General features: G+C 40.3%; 1 protein-coding gene across 1 annotated transcript in view; it reads right to left on the bottom strand.

Moving 5' to 3' along the window:
• The window catches only part of LOC144691673 (immunoglobulin-like domain-containing receptor 1), a 62,509-nt gene that overhangs the window by 18,768 nt on the left and 21,631 nt on the right, over window positions 1-22,110 (bottom strand). Inside the window, exons 2-4 of the mRNA XM_078560000.1 lie at window positions 7,243-7,413; window positions 2,405-2,554; window positions 838-957 (exon numbers count right to left, since the gene is read on the bottom strand). Of these exons, the coding sequence (XP_078416126.1) occupies window positions 838-957; window positions 2,405-2,554; window positions 7,243-7,413 (441 nt within the window). The remainder of the gene's footprint in view (window positions 1-837; window positions 958-2,404; window positions 2,555-7,242; window positions 7,414-22,110) is intronic.

Raw genomic sequence — 22,110 nt, 5'->3', positions numbered from 1 at the left:
TCAACTCAGGTGCAGAAAGAGGATTAAAGAGAAGGGCAGAGAGATTGAATTGAGAGAGAACAAGGAGAGGAAAAGCAAATTTTTTAAAAATTGACATTTCTCCCAAAACAATTTGTAGCGTGAAAGAATGAGATGCGACACTTACAATAATTACTTTTCTGTGCCAGAGAGGTTGATTGGCAGTCATTAACACTTACCACAGTTTTAAAAGAGTACTCTCACTCTCTAGCCTTCAATATCTGTAGCAGGTTTAGCTTGTATCTACTGTGCAAATATTGAGCAACTTTTAAGACATTTCAATGGTGAGATAGATAATGAAAAGTTGTTTTCACAAAGCTAATGGTAGAGCGGCATATCTTGGGTAAAAGCATTTGGATATTCACACTTTACTCCATTTGCTTCTTTCTGAAGTTGCTGTACCGTTTACACAAATAACAGAGAGCCATCAGCCTCACCATTATTTTGACAGCAAAATAGGGTCTGTTACTTTATCTGTTTAAGAGTTAGTTTTGTAGGAAACACACATGGTTACTTAAAGCATTTGGCGAATTTTTGGTTTTGAGGTAATAGTTGGTTTTAAACTGGTTGTTTGAAGGAAAATTAAGAAATTAGACTGGCTGCTTCAGTGTGGATTGCTGGCTACCGATTATTAGTAACTTTTCCTACCTGTTACAGTGACAATCAATAAAAGATTTGGGCAAATAAATATAGTTAAACAAATTGATAATGATGATTTAAGTCATTATGATGCTGCAGATATATTTTAGTGAAGTGACTTAATTATATGAATTGATAATTCAGAAAAAGAGCTCAACACACAAACAGATTGAAACATACGCAAAACAATAAGTCGAACTTCTTTGTCCGAATCCCCCGTCGTGTCTCCTGGTGCCTCAACAGTGCAGAAATAAACACCGTGGTCCCACCACATCACTTCAGTAATCCACAGGTCAGCTCCTACAAAGTAAATACATACACATTATACAAAATTGATCCAGACTGAATTATTAATTGATGCGGATTTGACAGAGTAATTTTCTACCATACACTAAATCAATGGACTCTGAAAAGTATTTCATTTCATTTCATCCTGGGTTAGTAACAACCCTCTGGTTTTGCTGCCTGGGTAGTGTTTGAACTTGGGTTGTCCACAAAGTGCCACTCGGCATCCTAAAGCAGAAGGATATTGATCTCTCACTTGTGCTTGATTGAAATGGATAATGGTTATCACTTTTCTCCAGATAGTTATGATACTTTCAATGGCAGCACAGCTGGCAACAATTCATAGCTCAACTTTTCCTGCTGTGCAATATTATGATCATCACATAAAGGTGACATCAAACATTGAGAGGGGGTGTGGGGTGGGGGCAGGATGACGACATTGGGTGTTGAATGGTAGTCAGTGGAAGAGTTGTGACATTTGACAAACAGCTTAAGGTAATGTTAGGACACAAGTTCAGCAAATAGAATAGAATAGGGAGGGAAATTCAACAAAAGGCATTGTATCAGGTATCTCAGGATCCTATTGTATTTTAGTTCCTTTCGATGGGTATTTATAAAGGCACCGATTCCACAATGAAATGATCCATCCTGTCCCCACTGCCCCAATCTCCTCCCACCCCTCCAGGCAATGAGGGCTCGAAATAACCTTGAAAGCCTCAAAGCCTTGAAAGATCCGTTGATATTCCTAGCAACAAATTCTAATACCATTTTAAAGAAAACTTCTGCCATGATATTTTTCATTTCCATCTTAGTTTTATTCAAACAACTGGTAGGGTCGCCATTGGCATTGCTGCACGATAGTCTTGTGTCTACAATGCAATTTTATGCTTAATTACAAACTTGGCCTATCCCTTCAAGGCCACTTCTATAATCAGACAAATCCAAGTACTTGCATTTGGTTGTAAGCTGCTGAAGTAAAGGATAGTTTTAAGTTTCAGGCTCCAAGTCAATGACTGCTTTTGCGATTGGTTTCTGCAACAGTGTGATGTCTGGAACATGATAGATCCACGACTTGCAACTCGCATGAGTTATGCTAGATGATAGGGTAGATAGTAATTTGTAGTAAAGTGGGATTTCACTGAGCACCTTTCTCTTGCACTAACATGGCATCTTTCAAAATGCCAAGGAACTGTTTCTTTAATGGGGACTCTCTGATAATTGGGATATTCTGATAAAAATGTATATAGAGAGCAAGTATTTAACAATGTCATTCGAGCTGGCAAGATCTTAGCTATGCTATGCCTAGCATGTAGATCCCTAATGCTAGTAGAACACAGGTGAAACTTTTTGTCAGCTAATAGAATCATAGAGTGTCATCTTATAACACCACAAACAAATACTTTACAATGGCTGGTAGAGGTCGGTCGGTCAGTCAGTCTGTCAGTCTTAACGTGATGCTTACTGTTCTGAATGGTAATCTTCCTTTGTCTATAGTCATGCCCCAATATCGGCTCATTCTGTCCCCGTTTCTGAATAACAATTCGCACAGTCCGCTGGTCATCTTGGCAGTCATTGGTTGGATCTTGGCCCATGCTCAACATAGCAATGTATGCTGGAAGAGAAAAAGAAAATTCATCACAAATCAAAGAGAATCACCTATTTCTTTCTTCTCACCTTTCCTGAAATTAATGGACTATGATAGAAGCCTGTTACACAAGCATCAGCAACCGCTGGGATTATGTAAATCCTTCCAAGGTGTAATTCAACTGCCTTTCAGAAGATTACGGAACTACAGCAGTAGAGAAGGCAGCCATTCGCTGCATCACCAACTCTATACCGACTCTGACGATCCAAAATGAATTCAATTGCCCTGCACTCTCCCCAAAGCCGTGTTGTTGTTTCTCTTTCAAATATTTCTCTCTTTTCCCTTAAATGATTCGCTGGTCACTATCTCAACCCCTTAATGCTTTGAATTGCTTCAAAGGTTTTGCTTTACCAACTTCCCTATACATTAATAAATTTCCAAACCAGCTTGATGCAATCTGAAATTTAATCTAGGTAACCTAACCCTAATGTATTGATAAAATTTTTAAATCTGCTAATTTCTGATCCCTATAATATTTCTACCGTCTTATTAAAAAAGGACCTACTTAGTCTTAGTCCTTAGATACAAGCCCTCACCTATTTCAAATGTAGGTAAAAATCCCTTTGACCTTCTTACCATCAACAGCCTGACTTTCCACTATCTAACATCAATACTCCTTCAGCAGAGATTCTTGTATGACTTGCAGTGTGCACTAATTGGATCATTTAGAATTCTTCTCATCATGTGGGTGATTTCTGGCTTCCTTATTTGACAAGTGTAGTTTTAATTTTGCTATTTCTCATGGGACAAAATTATCTACTGTATCTTTTAAAATAACATTAAGATGCTTTTATTTACTTTTTTTTGCTTCTACTTAATTCTTCCTCCTAGCTCACCTAGTTCAAAGCTTACTCTTGCTGAGTATTGCACAACAGTAACGTGCCTGACCTTCGAATAGATACAGCAAAAGGTCAACTATACAATTAACAGAATTTGTTTCTGATCAAATCTGAGGAACTGCTAAATAAATTTGAGGAACTTTGGTTATGAAGATATATTGGAGATGTTAGGACTGCTTTCCTTAGAGAAACGGTGGGTGAAAGGGGATTTGATAGAGGTGTTCAAAATCATGAGGGGACTAGACAGTGTAGAGAGGGAGAACTTGCTCCTACCTGAAAGGATTGAGAACAAGAGGACACAGATTTAAAGGTAACCGGCAAAAGAAGCAAAGCGATAGAAAAACTTTTGCACACTGTAAACAGTTAAAGGTTTGGAATGCACTGAATGCAATGGAGGCAGGTTCAATCAAAACATTCAAAAGATAATTAGACTGTTATTCGAAAAGGAAGAATGTACAGGGTTATGTGGAGGTGAGAGAATAGCACTAAGTGAGTTGATCATTTGGAAAGCTGCTGCAGACATGGGCCAAATGGCCTCCTTCTGTGCTATAACAATTCTGTGATTCAGAATAAACTGATTCACATGTCAAGATGGAAGCTTTGGAGAATTGCTAGCACTTTCAGTTCTCACTTGTTTGTTCATCATCTCTTCTCTCTACCATTGGGGTTCCCCGTGATTATTACATGCTTACTTCAGTTTTGCATACGTGTCAAACCAACAGTTTTATAGCTAACCATTTGTCTTGAACTGATTAAAGTGACAACTCAAATTGTTGATAAAAACTAGTCTGTCAAACTGCAGTGTCCTTTATGTTCTCCTCATTTTTGACAGCTATTACATCATTTTTGCATCGATAATGCCTCCTTCACCTCAGTCTATCTTTGCATATTCTCTATTTTACTCCATTTCGTGTTCACTTTTTACACCAGTGAATGTAAACTAGAATGTTTTTACCTCAAATGATAAATAGCTTTTCAATGATAGGTAGGGTTGCCAACAATCCAGATCTGTCTTATAGTTTCCAGGAATTAAAGGCCAATTTCCAGTACACTGCCCAAGAGCAATCCAGGAGAGAAATCAAAAGAACAATAAATAATTGTGCTTTAAAAAACAAAAGCCTTTGAACACTTGTTCACTAGTTACAAAAATACTGGACATGGGAAACTGCTGTTGACAGAGTCAAAAATCATCCAATTGAGTAATGAAAAGTCTATTCACTTTCCTACTGGCAAAGGAATGCACTTCATGGACATGTCAGGCAACCAATAGCGGAGATAGGGTGATTGGCAGGAGGTCATCATGTGCTAAAACCTATAACAATATTTCCATCCAGAAGTGGAAACCCTAATTATGGATTATCAAGGTACGTGAACATATTTCTTCTCAGAGACCAGGTAGTTTCAAGAATGAGGGACTGCTAAACCATTTTTAAAAAAAAAACTCTAGTACAAGGTTTCTGAGACATAGCTATGTGCTCAGTGCTTTAAGATCACCAGAAGTTCCCTGTTGATATATTTTTCTATTTAAAATTGACATGGATTATATCTGTGCACCCTGGTCCAATTATCCCCCAATCCTCCAAGTCCAATTTATCAACAGCAACGATTTGAATTTATATAGTGTCTTGAATGTAGTAAAATGTCTTGAGGCACTTTCCCCTGAAGACAACACTTGATCTATACTGCCTCTGTGCAAACCCATTGGAGATTCACTTTGTACACACATGCAGACAGACACTTCTACTTCTCCTGCTTGAATTTATGTAAAATGAGGGGTTCAGGCTCTACCAGATAGCATAATACCTTGCTCTTATCAGTGAATTTGAAAATCCATCACTCCACTTCATTGTAATGCAAATATTCATTACTTGTTTTGCTTTAATTATATGTCTGTTTATCGCTCAGTCCCTCATTGCTCTACAAATAATTGTTCCACCTGACCACCCTCCAGAAGCGAATATGACTGCAGAGATGCCCGGGAAAGTGTGGAAAAGGAAAAAGTAGATTTGCCTTATATATATTTTTTTGGTAATTGCCATTTTAGAATTTTAAAATATGGTTGTCATATCAAGAGCCTGTAATGGAGCTCTTGGATGACTTCACTAATTCATTCTCTCCAAAAAGATGGATAATAAAGAACAAATTTGCATTTATAAAACATCCCATCAAGACTCCCAAAATGTCCCAAAACACTTCACAAATAAATTTATTTTTAAAAATTGACAATGCATTTATTCTATAGTCTACCACAGCAGCCATTTTGCACACAACATACCACAAGGTTACCACCACTACAAGATAGCTTTGCTCCATGTTGAATGAGGCATGTTGAACAGGACCCTGGGATAATTCTCTGCCTTCCTTCAAATAGTATTATCTGACCTTCAATATCTACCTGAACCAGTGGAACAAGCTTAGTTCCATATAAAGTATGGCATCTCAACAATGAAGAGCTCCCTTGAATACAGTGTGAAGTATGTTAAAATCCAGAAGTGAAATTTGATCCAAAACTTTGACTCAGATGAAAATGTTGCCAACTATGTCAAACTGATCCTGTAAATATTAGAACTACTGTAGATCTGAGATAATCATCCTTGTCCAATATTCAGAGCAGTGTGCTACATTTCCATTTTCAACACCTCTTTCTTTCAGTAAAAACAACAGTAATAATCATGAAATAATACCAGCAAGTTAAAAGCAATCAGATAAAAGCAGGCTGCTTAGTGCTTAAACATTCTTAGTGAACTTAATGCTTAAAACATTCCTGCATATTTCGTCTCATTCTTATTACTAACTACTGAAATTTAAAATCTCTAGAAATGCAAGATATAAACATCTGAAATTTATATAAACTTGCAATGATAAATAGTAACACTTTATTTTAGTATGAAGCACTTGAATAATATGATCCCATGGCATGATTCTATGAAACAGGTACTGCTCACACACGTTTGTGCTGTACTTCCATGTTTTCACATTAGATGGTGCTGTTGCATAGCTGAACATTTACCACCGAAAGATAGCCTTTTCCTTCACCAAATGACCTACTGTGTCTGTTTATTCAAGTGGGAGCTGGTTTCTTTAATAGTCACTTTACAAGAACATAAGGGCAAATGGCATTTGACCTGAAGAAGAGAGATGACATAAATGCAAACTGTGTAAAAATATTATGTTTAGGTTGCGGGAACATGATGATGCTCTCACACAGATTTGGCAAAATCTTGTGATGGTAACATAAGACCAACAGTAGGCCATTCAACCACTTGAACTTGTTCCACCTCTTCCCTCTCTATAGAGTTCTGGTGGAAGGTTATCAACCTGTTAATGTTAACTTTGTTTCTCTGTTCTCAGATATAGCCTGACTTGATGAGTATTTCCAGCATTTTCTGATTTTATTTCAGATTTTCAACATCCATAATATTTGGTTTACAACACTCACTGCCTGTCCTCATATATGAAGAACGGTCACTTACACAAGGTATCAGAAGCTATTGGTGCCTCCAGTAGCAAACAGTGCCATCAGGAGAGATGGGGAATAAAGTCTTACACATCTGTGCTTCTGAAGTTGGGTATTTAGCATGCATTCAACAATAGTCAGTATACTATAGAGCAGCAGGACTTAGTTTCAATACTTGTCACAAAATGAGTATAAAATACCCAGCTTGGACCCTTTATTCAGTGTTTAAAAAACCCCACTATTTCAACCAATTTAAAACTCGCTAAATATAAGGTTGCTAAAGATTATTCCACAGATTAGTCAAAAGGCAGTAAGAAATGGGAAAAAGAAATCAGAAAATGTTCAATAGTAACACTTACATGAAGAATAGTACTCCATTACAGGATCTTTGCAAAATGACTTGAAACGCCAAGTGACAACGACATCCTGAGACTGAGAGGATGTTGAATAATCACATCTTAGAGCAATGGAGGAAAAAAGCATTGTCACACGTTGGGTCTCCTGCACCGTGACCAACAAGGCAAGACATGCTGAAAGAGAAAGTTACAGGTAGACTTTGGTTTGAACTGAAGTACATTAAAATCATTCAATATGGTACAGAAATGGGATTTTAACATTACAATCCATCGTTTGGTAAATAATCCCTAAGTGGTGCTTCTGCTGGTGGGGCAGGTCCATTAGTACGCCTTCAGAGCAATATTTTTTTTACTACTGAATAATGGAGTTTTGAACTTTAACTGGTGTATACAGTCTGTTCATCTTTCAATAGCTCACATAAAGCAGCTTAGAGCTGCTGCAGAGAGTGAAGGCACAGGACAAACAGTCCAGATGGAAGGACTCCAGAGCTGTCTTATTAATTGATCGGACAAATGTTTGAGAAATGCCCATTACGGAGATAGTTCTTGGAATTTTGTGCCAATATGATTTTCAATGGTATGGACATCGCTTTGAAACAATTATTGAGCAGTCTTAGAGACTGAACATTGCAACTTCTACAGAAACAACATATTTAATCAAGGCAAATGATAATGAAATTTTTAATCAGTAATTTGAAAGATATGAAGATTTACTTTTTTTTAAATATATATACCCTGAACCCCCTCCTCCCCCCCACCAACAAAACCTGTTTATCTTGCAGAACTAGGATTTTCCAACAAGAATACTATTGTTCAAGTACTGACTTGACTATTTAGGATTGTTGCATATTTTGGATTGAAAACTACAGACTGCTAAACCATACGACAGTTTTTTGTTTGCAAAAGGAGGGTATTTAGTATGACTGGATTTAGGAAGTGAAGAAATTTTCAGAACTTCCCCTCAAGATTAAGTAGGATATGGCAGATTTACATAGTCTACATGCAAGGTTCTTAATTCATGCTTTATTTTAATATGGACAGAGCCGGGCTAACAAATACATGCATACAGGTCTTATGATCATTAGAACTGTCTGGTTGCTAACAGCCCACTCTCAATAAGTTAATAACCTGGACCCATAGTTTATCACAATTCAAAAAAACGTTCACTTTATTTTAAAATATCTTAGCCAGATTCATATTTTTGTGGGTTTACAATACCATCAAGATAAAGGAGCAGAGGCTTGTTTATAATACGAAATGCAATAGATAGAGACCCGAATTCTTCAGTGACATATGTGATTCACCAAAATGCTGAAAATATGAGCCAGTCTATGAAAAATAATTGCAGAGAAAGTTATCCCAAGATTTCTTACTCCACCTCCGATTAGAAAATAAATTTAGTGGGAAGCAAGAGGCTGGCTCAAAGTATTTGAGAAGCACCACTTTATAGCTGCAGCTTTTCTCTACACAAACAGTAGGAAGTGAATACAATAGACTCACAAAAGTTATTATCCCAAAACCCGCATGTCAGCTTTGAAACTCCTAGTCCCAGCCATATATGGAAACATTTAATACTCTGACTGATCTGAATCCAGTCAAAGCAACTGACAAGAGAACAAAATGGTAGGTCCAACTTTATGATCATGTTAATTAATCTGATATAGTTAAAAAAAAAAATCAAGGTCACCAATGATAAATTTCAAGTAAGTGGAAAGCAATACTGTATAGAAATATCTCTAGTCAAGCCTAGTTTCTCTAAGGCACCACTTGTGGATACAATATTTAGATAGGAGTTTGTGTGTTTACAGCTTTTGTCAGTAAATTTATATATAATGCCCAATTCCATTTACCAGCCTGCATGTAAAAAAGGAACATTAGGAAAGCTAGCCCCTTTTGTCTATTTTCGAATTACCAGAATTACAAAGTAACCATTCGCAAAGTCAGATATGTGCTTACCTTAAATGAAATGTTTATATAACTTCTTAAAAGATGGTGGTCTGTTATCTCCCAATAGACTGGAGATAAAAAAGTAACAATGTGCAGCATCCACTGCACAAGACCTGTAAATCCCTCTGCTAATAGCATGAGTGATAGATTATGAACATCTAAGGCAAGTCACGAGAGAGAAAGAAAAAGAGAAAAAAAAAGGAGCAATCAATAGAAAGTCCCCATTTGGCTACCTGCTTATTATAACTATCTTTTGTTATACAAACGATTTGATGGATGTGAAACTGGCAGAATTTACAAGTCCTGCCAAATGTGTACAATTGTATAGAGAACTATAAAAAAAACTGCATAAAATTATGTACAAGAGAGGATATGCCCAGGAATTCTGTAGTTTGTATTTTTTTGTTACCTTATCTCTGCCAAGTTTGTTGTTGTTATTCGGGGCATAGGTATGCGCCAGCACTTGGAGCAATCCAGTTACTTTCACTTCCCTGCTCTTTCCCTACATCTCTGCAATTTTTTCTCCTTCAAGTATTTATTCAATTCCATTTTGAAGGCGATTCATCAATCTGTATTTACCATCCAATGAGGCAGTGCATTCCAACCAGAGCCACTTGCATTGAGAAAAAAGGCTTTCCCTCATGTTGCCTCTGGTTCTCTTGCTAATCACTTCAAATCTGTGCCCCATTGCAAATAATTGAAACTGGAATTAATCACTGTGGCTTTGTTTGATTTACATGTATGGTGCAACGGGACTACGTTTCACGAGGTCACTCTGGCTTCTGGGGGAGTATAGTAACTACAAAACGTTCCACTAATGGCTCACGGAAGGGAAAATAACATAAGTCCCTTCTAGAATGCATCAGATATAATTTGGATCAGTTGAATATGAAATAAAGTACATTTTTCCAAAATAAGTCAGATCCATTTAATAGCTGAAAGGTGAATACTAAAGGTGAACAATCAGTCCCACAGGATTTAAAGCAAATTGTGGCAGTAGCCTAAGAACAAAGAGAGCCTAAGAGCAAAAAGAGCCCAAGCAAGATGCCAGCAAGGGAGATCATGCGTAGATCAATAGAGTATCAATATCAGTATCGCTAAGGGTGATGAATTTCAAGAAAGCAAGTAAGGAGGTGAAAGGGGCATTAGTCAGAGTTAGGAACAGAATTTTTCCCTGGGAAGAAAAATGTAGGATGCAGGTGGGAATGGAAATGTGCATGGTGAAGATGAAAAGGTAATTAGATTCATAGCACCCTCGCCTTTGAATCAGAGGGTTGTGGGTTCATGTCCCACTCCCGGAAACCAAGAACTGTGATTGTACTCGAAAGAGTTGCAATCTGTGACTGTTGATAACTCGAAAGAATTTTTGGAGGTGTCAGCTATGGCTCAGTTCATAGCACCCTCGCCTTTGAATCAGAGGGTTGTGGGTTCATGTCCCACTCCCAGAAAACCAAGAACTGTGATTGTACTCGAAAGTGTTGCAATCTGTGACTGTTGATAACTCGAAAGAATTTTAAAGGGCTTAGGAGGTGTCAGTTGTGGCTCAGTTCATAGCACCCTCGCCTTTGAATCAGAGGGTTGTGGGTTCATGTCCCACTCCCGGAAACCAAGAACTGTGATTGTACTCAAAAGAGTTGCAATCTGTGACTGTTGATAACTCGAAAGAATTTTTTTAAAGGGCTTATTTGGATGGGTGAGGTTGGAGAGCGTGATCAGTCACCTTATTTGCACGGTGTCCAAAAGAGATGTGCACTAACAAATTTTAAAACTGCTTGTAATATATGTGCTGAGAAAGATGAACATTACAATTTCACATCAGAGTGTACAGCAAAGAAATAGGTAATTCGGCCCAACTGGTCTAAGCCATTATTTATGTTCCACATAGAATTAGATGAAGAGGGGTAGAAGAAGGCTATCAACATACCTCATTACTGCTTTTTCCTTAAGTGCCTATCTAGCTTCCCCTTAAATGCATCAATATTATTTGCTATTTACTTATGGTAGTACATCCTGGGTAAAGAATTCCCTCATACATTTATTAGTGCCTCTTATACTTAATGGGGCTAGATTTTTGTCTCCCTAATGGAGGTGTGAATCAGATTGCCTAACACAACTTAATTTTTTTTGCTAGAAAAATAATTCTCACGTGAGTTCCCTCTGCCATCAGGTCAGAAGTGGGGATGTTCGCTGATGATTGCACAATGTTCTGCACCATTCGCAACTCCTCAGGTACTGAAGCAGTCCGTGCCTATATGCAGCAAGACCTGGACAATATCCAGGCTTGGGCTGACAAGTGGCAAGCAACATTCATGCCACACAAGCTCCAGGCAATGATGATCTCCCAACAAGAGAGAATCTAACCATCTCCTCTGAACATTCAAAGACATTACCATCGTTGAATCCCCCACTAACAACATCCTGGGGTTTACCATGGACCAGAAACTGAACTGGGCCAGCCATATAAATATTGTGGCTACAAGAGCAGAGCAGGGGCTGGAAATTCTGTGGAGTGTAACTCACCTCCTGACTCACCAAAGCCTGTCCACCATCTACAAAGCACAAGTCAGGAGTGTGATGGAATACTCCCCACTTGCCTGGATGAGTGCAGCTCCCACAACACTCAAGAAGCTTGACATCATCCAGCACAAAGCAGCCCGTTTGATTGGCAATCCATCCACCACCTTCAAAATCCACTCCCTCCAACAGTGACAGACAGTGGCAGCAGTGTGTACCACCTACATGATGCACTGTAGCAACTCACCAAGGCTCCTTCAAGAGCACCTTCCAAACCTGTAATTTCTACCACCTAGAAGGACAAGGGCAGTATATGCACAGGAAAACCACCACCTGCAAGATCCCCTCCAAGCCAGACACCATCCTGACTTGGAAGTATACTGCCGTTCCTTCACTATCGCTGTGTCAAGATCTTGGAACACCCTTGCTCACAGCACTGAGCGTAGCTACACCACCACATGGGCTGCAGCAGTTCAAGAAGGTGGCCCACCACCACCTTTTGAAGGAAGCGATTAGTAATGGGGCAATAAAAACTGGCCTAGCCAGCAACACCCACATCCTGTAGAAGAATAATTTTTAAAAATCCACACCATTTTCATGTGGCCTTTGGCAGGTCGGGAAGCCTCGAGTGCAATACGCACTCACCTCTTCTGACAGGCACTCTGCTTTGTAATGGAAATTGGACACCATTCTACTGTGTCAATTTCAGGCAATGTAGCTGGAAACGTTTGTGAAGATAGGAACAGAGTTAACATCGAGTCCAAGCTGATGACTCGTTGGACCCGAAATGTTAACTGTTTTTCTCTCCACAGATGCTGCCAGGACTGTTGAATTTTTCCTAGAACTTTCGGTGTTTATTTCATATTTTGAGCATCCGCAGTATTTTGCTTTTACATTAATGCAGCTGGAAGGTTTTGTTGTGACAGCTGTAACAATTATTAGCTGAGTTTCAAAAGCTAGGAACGCATGACTGAGTTTCAAAATCTGAAAACAGCTTCCACTCAGTTGGTGGTCTATGGATTCAAGAACAATTGAAACTTTTAAGAAGCTGTAATAACAGATTATGCCTTTGATGTGGTTTCTTGTTTGTTTACAAACTAAATAGGCACTCATTTTGCACTGGAGATTTTCTTTCCCCTTTCCATTATGAATGATAGTGTGTTTAAATTAATATTTTAAAAAGGTTTTTAAACAGGACTTCCCAACCCACCCTGCCAACGTCGCCCCACAATGATTTTAAAATAATTTCTTTTGCTACTGTATGGGGCTCCTAAGGACTACATGGTGCATATAGAGCGAGTCGCTATAAGGACATAAGAAATAGGAGCATGAGCAGGCCATATGGCCCAACGAGCCTGCTCTGCCATTCAAAAAGATCATGGCTGATCTTGGGCTCCAACTCCATTTTCCTTCCCACTCCCAATATCCCTTAATTCCCCAACAGCTGAGGTTTAATCAACAATGGGAGCTGGGCTGCTGTGTTGGAGAACTATGCACCGAGGTGGGCTTCCTTATTGGCCTTCTCCATATACCCAGCGCACTCCCTCTTGGCTTGCAAAATGCACTGTGAACCTGACCTCTGTGAAAAGCCAGGCCATGATCTCTAGGTTTGGGCTCCACACATGTGAAAGTACTTTCTCCATCCCTACCCTATCAAATCTTTTCATTGTTTTAAAGACCTCCATCAGGTCACCTGAATCTTCTCTTTTCTAGAGAAGAGGTCCCTAGTCTGTTTAACCTTTCCTGATTAATATATCCTCTCAGTTCTGATATATCAAATGAGTTCAGGCCATAGACAGAACCAAGATTTTAGAAGCTGCCAGTGAACACTAATCATGGATGTTGGCACATAAGCATTCTCTGGGAGGTTTAATTAATCACTTACAGCCTGCCCTCTAGTTCTTGTTCCAGAAGTATCTCTTGCAATACACTACAAATTCTCAATGAACAGCCTTCATGAATGAGTGTCAACTGTTTGCAAACTGGGATTCTGCAATATAAATGTGGCATATTCTGCAGCACAATGCATTCTATGTAGAAGATGTTGCCACTAAATACTTAAAATACTGAATGCAAAATGAGTGTTCTATGAAATAAAGTCCAAGGATGCATATAAAACCAGACTGTATTATGTTTTGAAAAGTACAATCAATGTGGTTGGTGTAAGGTACTTCAAATTCTCCTCAAGCTTTACAAAAATCTCCGTTCAAATATAGTTCTTGGTCAGGTGATATTGGCCCCAAAGTTCCCTCACCATGAAATCTATAAATATTATAAGCCCACAGTGAAAAAAGAAACTGCCTTCTTTGGAATTCAGAGCCTTACTAATTGGAATTTCTTTGCGTAGTCAAGAAAAAAGTGGTTCAATTAAAAGGGAACAAAATTTCAACTGAACACCAGAGTGGTCAAATTTAACTTGAAGGAGCAGCCCAGTAAGTTGAATTGACTCAATAATGGGCTAGTAGAATGCATTGGAGACACGGGAACACAGGTTCAATCACTGAACTGACAATCTCATCAGCAATGCTGCAAAAATCTCAAGTGGGAATCATGAGAGAGCCCAGAATCTAACCTACAATTGTCAGTTAATATGTCCAATTCTATACACTTAAATCAGCCTAGATAGAAAATAAACTGGGGTTGGAGAAGAGGGGTGTTGCATGAGGGATAAAGACAAGTTTTGTGTGCGTACAGATTCAGAGGTTGAGCAACATAAACTTATTAGATTCAGTACTGAAGTGAATAGTACCATTGAATTCAAGTGCGAGGATCACAGTGTGTGATTATTTGCACTGGATTTAAGAGATTCAGCCAGCACACAAACTTCATGCTGTCTGCTCATTTCCATAGTTGTGATACTTGGCTCAGCGCTGAATGCACTGCTGCACACATTGGGGTACCACCCCCCACCCCGACAAGTTTGCAAGGCTAGCACCACTTAAAGCTGGCCTGTGCTAAAAGCCAGGCTGTCTGAACCTCTTAAAAAGGTGGGTGCATTCAGGGGCTGAAACTGTTTGGGCAACAATGGAAAAACTTCCAGTCAGGAAATGACACAATAGATCAAAGAACGTGTTGCTAGGTTTCAGATATCACACTGAAGAGGTGGACCAGAGGAGAGGGCAACAATAAGGGCAATTATGAGGGCATGAAAGAAGAGCTAGCGAAAGTGAACTGGCAAATGAGGTTAAGGGATAGGTCAATAGAGGTTCAGTAACACATTTAAAGGGATATTTCATTCCAATAAGAAAGAAAAATTCCAAGGGGAGGGCCCACCATCTGTGGTTAACTAAAAAAGTTAAAGACAGTATCAAACTTAAAAGAAGCAGCATATAATTAAGCAAAGACAGGTGGCAGGTCAGAAAATTGGAAAGAATATAAAGAACAGCAAAGGATGACAAAAAGATTAATAAAGAGAGAAAATTAGAGTATGAGAGAAAGCTAGCTAGTAATATAAAGACGGATAGTACGAGTTACCATAGATATTTAAATAAGAAGAGTTAAAGTGAGCGTTGGTCCTATAGAAAGCGCATCTCGGGAAATTGATAAATGGAAAGTAGGGAGATGGTGCATGAATTAAACAGGTATTTTGTTTCAGTCTTTACAAGAGAACACAAGCAACATTCTGGAAATTGCTGTAAAACAGGAAATGAAAGGGAGGGAGGAACTCAGGAAAATTACAATCACCAGGGAAGTGGTACTGAGCAAATTGTTAGGGCTGTGAGCTGACAAATCCCCAGGTCCAGATGGACTTCACCCTAATGTCTTGAAAGAAGTGGCTAGTTGATGCAGTGGTTTTAATTGTCCAAAATTCCCTACATTCAGGGAAGGTCCCATTACATTGGAAAATAGCAAATATAACTCCTTTATTCAAAAAAGGGAGACAGAAAGTAGGAAATTACAGGCCAATTAACCTATCATCTGTCATAGCTTCTAACACGGTCCCCATCATTAAAGATGTTATAGCAGGGTACTTCATGGATAGAAGATTGGCTAGCTAACAGAAAGCAAAGAGTTGGCATAAGTGGGTCTTTTTCTGGTTGGCAGGGTGTGCCACAGGGATCAGTGTCGGGGCTTCAACTTTTTACAACGTATATAAATGGCGTGGATGAAGGGACTGAAGGAGTAGTTGCTAAATTTGCTGACAACACAAAGGTAGGCAGGAAAGTAAATTGTGAAGAGGACATAAGACGGCTACAAAGTGACACAGATAGGTTAAGTGAGTGGGCAAAGACCTGGCAAATGGAGTATGGGGGGCCAATGTGAAATTGTTCATTTTGGCAGGAAGAACAAAAAAGGATTATCTAAATGGTGAGAGATTGCAGAGCTGAGATTCAGAGGGACCTGGGAGGCTTAGTGCATGAATCACAAAAAATTAGTGTGCAGGTACAGCAAGTAATTAGGAAAGCTAATAGAACGTTATCATTTATTGTGAGGGGAAGTGATTACAAAAGCAGGTAATAGCTTCAGTTGTACAGGGCATTGGTGAGACCACATCTGGAGTGTTATGCATGATACTGGTCTCCTTAAAGGAAATATGTAAATGCATTAGAAGCAGTTCACAAAGTTTATTAGACTAATACCAGGAATGGGCAGGTTGTCTTTTGAGGAAAGGTTGGACAGGCTAGGCTTGTATCCACTGGAGTTAAGAGTAAGAGGCAACTTGATTGAAAGCTTTAAGATCCTAATGGGTCTCGTTAGGGTGGATGTGGAGAGGATGTTTCCCCTTGTGGGAGAATCTAGAGCTAGAGGTCAATGTTTAAAAATGAGAGGTCGCTCATTTAAGACAGAGATGAGGAGAATTTCTCTCTCGAGGGTAGTGAGTTTTTGGAACTCTCTTCCTTAAAAAGGTGGTGGTGGGTGCAGAGTCTTAGAATATCTTTAAGGCAGGGCTAAGTAGATTATTGATTAACAAGGGGGTGAAAGGATAAATCGGGGATAGGCAGGAACGTGGGGTTGAAGTTACAATCAGATCAGCCATGAACTTATCGAACAGCGGAGCAGACTCAAGTGGCCTACTCCTGCTCCTAATTCATGTGTTCATGTGCATGTATGTTCTCTTCCCTCAAGGAACTAGGAAGCCCTCCACAATGATCAAAAGGTAGAGGAAGTAGGTGGTCATGGAGATCAATATCAGGAGTCTATCACGGAGGACCTGGGTGCAGTATTGCTAGAGGTTTAATGACTTCAAGCAGGTGGTTAAGGTCATGGAGTGCTTCCTTAAATGCCATATCCTAGCAGCTGCACCACTAGCAATGCTCAAGTCACCATCCTCTTCACTTGTCTCCCAACATTCTCTCTCACCCATGACTCAAATGTCATGTTGCTTCACCTTACCCACACACTCTTAACACTGTTACAAACCACTCACATCTCTCAATTTGCTCACATTGCCATCTATTCAATTGTGGCAGGAGCATCATCCCAAACACATTGTAATATACTTATTGACAGACTTCCCTTTCATTTTCAGGACAGGGTGGCACAGTATAGATGCCTCCAGCAGCAGTTAACTGGCAGACTGGAGCAGGCACAGCTGCATGTGCCAGCCCCCATGGAGGAAAGGATGTTGGAGATAATTGGAGTGGTCATCAGTGAGGCTGTGGCCAGCAGCTTTGCTGAAGTCATCCAGGATGAGGACATGTTCCCGCCTAATGCATCTTCTCAAATATCACTTCACTCTTACCCCACAATTTGTTCTGATATACAAGTGCAGATGGTGCAACCATGCACCTCTTGCTTTCCATTCAGGTCCCTTTCCTCACCTCAAACCTCCCTTGTACACTTATGCTTTTAGCCACCAAAAACCTGTCACCTGGTCAGCCAGTGGTGCCTGACACTGAAGGCCAAAGGCCTCCAAGGAAGAAACACCATCACTTGATTTTTCACACTCAGCCATCAGTCCAGATACTGGCATTGTACATACTAGAAGGGTAGAATGGGGGCAGGATTTGCACATGTCGCCAGGCATGTGTGGGCTGCAGCCAAGCAGGGGCAAGGATAGTTTGTGCCAGCTCAAACAAGGTCACAGACAAGTTCTTCTATAGAGGACTCCAATGAGGACTTTGATGGGGTGGCATACAGGAAGAAGCTGATCTTGGTTTCCATTGCAGCAAATGCAGAAGCCACCCAATGTTGGAGTGCTGCTGTGGAAGCTCAGACTAGGGTCATGAAATTTCTGCTTGTTGCCATGTGAGCCAAGTTTGGTGCCCCACAGCCATGATGACAGCAGTATGAGCCTATGAAAACTACTGCTCAAAGGGAATATGGGGTCTCACAGCAGTCTAGCAATCTGCAGTCCAGCAGATTACTAGGATTGCTAGGATTGCTGAAGCACTGTAGCGCTAACCTGCTGCCTTTTCAGGACGACAGCATGCGTTCCATTCCACTACCATTCCACCAAAGCCCTTGCTATTGCTCGTCAGTGAGCGAGCCCAGACTGCCACCGCCTGTGCGGAGGTAACAGTCTGAAGTGGAGGGCATTCTGCAAGGCCACGTGCAGTCTGCCTCACTGAAAGAGGGCAGCAACATTCCCTCTAAGCTGTGCGGGTATCTGGTTGCACAACAGTTACTGTGCAGAGGTCAAGCAGGCTGCACATAAGAAGCAATCCATTTACAATGTGCACATGTACAGTCATGCAGAAATGGGACCACACAGTGCAACAAACAGTTCATGCATAAACAGAAATCAAGGAAGATTGCATCATGGCTGATAGACAGCGGCTGATCAGACACTGGGGTTGCACAGCCTAGGAGCAATAGGCCAGGCAAAGGCACCTGCAAGACAGGAACTAACCATGATTAGTTGAGTAACGTATGCAGTATTGAATGCCCTGTTGGATAAAGTTGGTTTGGAATTGTTATATTGTGGTATCTTTTATTTCTGGATTGTGGCCAAGAGGATATTTAAAATGGTCCACAATTAAGAGATGGCAAAATAGAGAAGTGTTGAGCAACAGGGGTCTGGATATTCATCTAGGAGGTGCTGGAATTTGATATGTTCACAGACAGCCCATCTGGAATATGGATATAACAGCTGCCTCCTCCTCCTCCTGAAGTGGTCACTAATGCCCTGGAGGCAAGGACCGTCCACTTATAATGACCAGATTATCATGGATACCACAGGCCACCACTGATTAGAACATCAGCTCTGACTAGTACTGGAGGGCACCCAACCGCCCACCTTGAGTAGTCTAGGCAGTGGAACCTTTATTCAGCATGTAAGTAGTCTGCCCTATGATATTCCTCATTGCAGCATGGCTTTGAGTGTAGATGGCTCTTATTTTATGAGCGCTGACCATGAAAGATGGGCTGGCAGAGCAGAGTCATCAGCCACACAGAGTGGTTAGCTCTGGTCACTGAGCAGCCACTCTCTGGCTTGACATGGTGGCTCAAATGATGGAACTGTGGAGTGGCGCAGGATGAAAGAATCACAACTGTTGCCAGGATAGCTACATTCACCAGAATTATGCTCTGGGCATGACTGCACGTCGAGTGAATATGTTTCAGTGCATCTCCCATTACAATATGGTGCCCACAAGGCCACATGTGGCAGTTGATGGCTCCCTGCACCATAGGAGGCTTGCTATCCTGGCAAGTTCTGCTCCCCCTGCTTCTGGTTTAGAGAGAAGACAATAAAAGTTACTTTTCCTGGTCTACAGGGCCTCTGACCTCCCAGTTACAGAAATGGTTGGTGAATTGTGAAATGATGGTAATGTTTCCAGCTCTATCCTAGAAGAATCTGCTGGTGTAAAAATTGAGAGCCGTGGTCACCTCACGATTGCCACTGGTAGTTTCATTCTCACCCTCCTTTGCAGCTGCAGGTTCTGTTGCAGACCAGTGACCACCTCCCTGGTGAAATGTAGCTGCTGAACACACTGCTCCTGGCATAGGTTCAGGTTAAGTGTTTCTGAAAACTCTAGGTGGGTTATGCTTCCTGCTGAAAGCCCCCTCCTTTTGCAACAGCTCATTTCCTCTGGTGTTGCTGTTCTATATCCACCAGATGCTGCAGTACAAGGGGGCTGCAACTATAGCCTCAATACTAGGAATGTGCGTACTCAGAAGCCTTTCAGAAGCACACAACCCTTCCAAAATTCCTGATTTTCCCAACTTTTCACAATTCCTCACCTGTAAGTCTGATGGTGATGCCTTTAAATAGGTAGGGATCCCTTGTGCAGCTGAATGTGTGGCATGTTTAAGAGAGGGCCCTAACTAGGGCAGCGAGATAAGGCCAGAAACAGAAATACCTGGAAAAACTCAGCAGGTCAGGCAGCATCGGCGGAGAAGAGTACAGTTGACATTTCGAGTCCTCATGACCCTTCAACAGAATGAGGACTCGAAACGTCAACTGTACTCTTCTCCGCTGATGCTGCCAGACCTGCTGAGTTTTTCCAGGTATTTCTGTTTCTGGTTTTGTTTTGGATTTCCAGCATCCGCAGTTTTTTGTCTTTATCAGCGAGATAAAGCGTCCAATCAACTTTAAAACACTGACTGACGTCACAATCTGCCGATTCGGAATACTTGTGGCACACGCAATGAACACCAGGCCATCACCCTCTACAAAATGGCAATTAGCACGATCTGCACCAAAAGTGGTTGGTAGTAACCTCCTCTTCCCCCACCCATTTTTCACCCTTATCAGTTTCCATAATCACTAAAACACTGACACTAGGAAGGGGAATTTTGCAGCCTCAGTAAAACCAAACTATGAGGCATAACCAGGTATCCCATAGACAACAATGTACCCTTATAAGGTAATGCAATAAACTTATCAAAATACTATATACAGGTGTGCACGTGCTGAACGTAGCCATTTCTGAAATTAGCATATTAACATAAACTAAACCACAAATGCAGAAGTGTATTAAATGGTGTATCACAAGACAAACAAATTTCAAAGCTCAGGCATTTAATCAATGCTAAAGCTTTGACCTCCTGCGGTTAGTGTTATCTGAACCTCTTGATTTGTTTGCAGCCTTAATCAGACACCCCTTGACAGCAATTATTCTAGATTATTTACTCTATTTTAGTATCAGATGTAAACAAATAGACCTTCAATTAATTGTTGGAAAATCAGGATATCAACATGTAAAAGGAAGAAAACCAAGTGCACCAAGCTGCTTAGTTACTGCTTTTCTTATGACATGTTCATCATACAATGAGCAAAATAGAAGTATTACAGTTCAAAGACTTCAGCAGAAATAACTATATTCAAAGTCATATAAAAGGAGGATAAATTAAAAATATACTAAAATAAATTGAAAATGGCTGAGCTTTTATAAAGTATTTTAGGACTGCTCCTGTGTCAGTGAGTAATTAAACAGGCATAGCAAAGGGTATAAAATCCAATATATTCCAGTAATGAGAAAAAGGAGTGTATCAAAGGCTGGGATTCCATAGGTGAAGAGGGGAATCTATTCAAATTTGAGGTGAATGTAAGAAAAGAGAGTTTGGAATATTGTGAAACTAACCATTGTTGAAACAGTTTATAATTAGTTGGTTTTTTTTAAATGGAAAGGAAACGATATAGCTTTTAATATTCTTGTTTTTAAAAGGAACATCAAGAACAAGAATGGAGAAGCAGGATGGAGCAATTAGACTGGAAGCCCAATGTTAACTCAAGGCATGAGTTCAAAATGGGGGCAGTGATGGAGTGTGGTCTGGGCCATTTTAACTCCTGGGTCTCGCTTCCATTTCCAATGATGGCCTCTACCTGATCTTGACATGAACCTATACCCGACAGGGTGGGGTTTTGGTCGCCGGAACATTCCCCAGCAGTCAGCTAAGTACATTGCGGGGGTTCTGGAACCACAGTCAAGGGAGAGGGAGGAAGCCCAGTGCAGGGGAGGCCAAAGGAAGTCTTCTGCTCTTTCTGGTTCACAAAGGGGAAAAAATATATCTTCCTTTTACTGCCAAGTTTCTCTGGTGAACCTGGCATGTGTTTGGGTCACATGACTGCATGTTAAAATCATGCCAGGGTCTGACATTTGCAGAATTGCAATGCCCTTGTCTGCCTATGGTTGACCTTTCAAACTGCCAGAAACATGTCAACTAAGCTGGCAGTAGCAACCAACCCAGCTAGGAGAATCCGGTCTCTAATTTTAACTTCTTGATGCACCATCTCGTTGGCAGGGGTGGGAATGGGTGGAGAAAACCATGTAAAAAAACACCATGCTGACTTGATGAGCTTGTTTCTGTCATTCCTTGTTTCTGAACTGGGCACTTCAAATGCAGCACATACTTGAACTACTGTTATAAAGATTAGGAACTGTATTTTGTACAAAACATAATTACACATTGACTTCTTTTGGGAGTATGAATATAAATGAGTTTTTAAAAAACAGTAAATGCTGCAGTTGTAAGAAACAAAAAACATTTAGTTTGTTGCCCTTAAAGGGTTAACAAAAATAAAAG

This window comes from Cetorhinus maximus, chromosome 16 (genome assembly GCF_964194155.1).
Source record: "Cetorhinus maximus chromosome 16, sCetMax3.hap1.1, whole genome shotgun sequence".
NCBI classification, from domain to species: domain Eukaryota; kingdom Metazoa; phylum Chordata; class Chondrichthyes; order Lamniformes; family Cetorhinidae; genus Cetorhinus; species Cetorhinus maximus.
The sequence above is the reverse complement of the archived record's forward strand: the minus strand, read 5'-3'. Positions and strand labels throughout refer to the sequence as shown.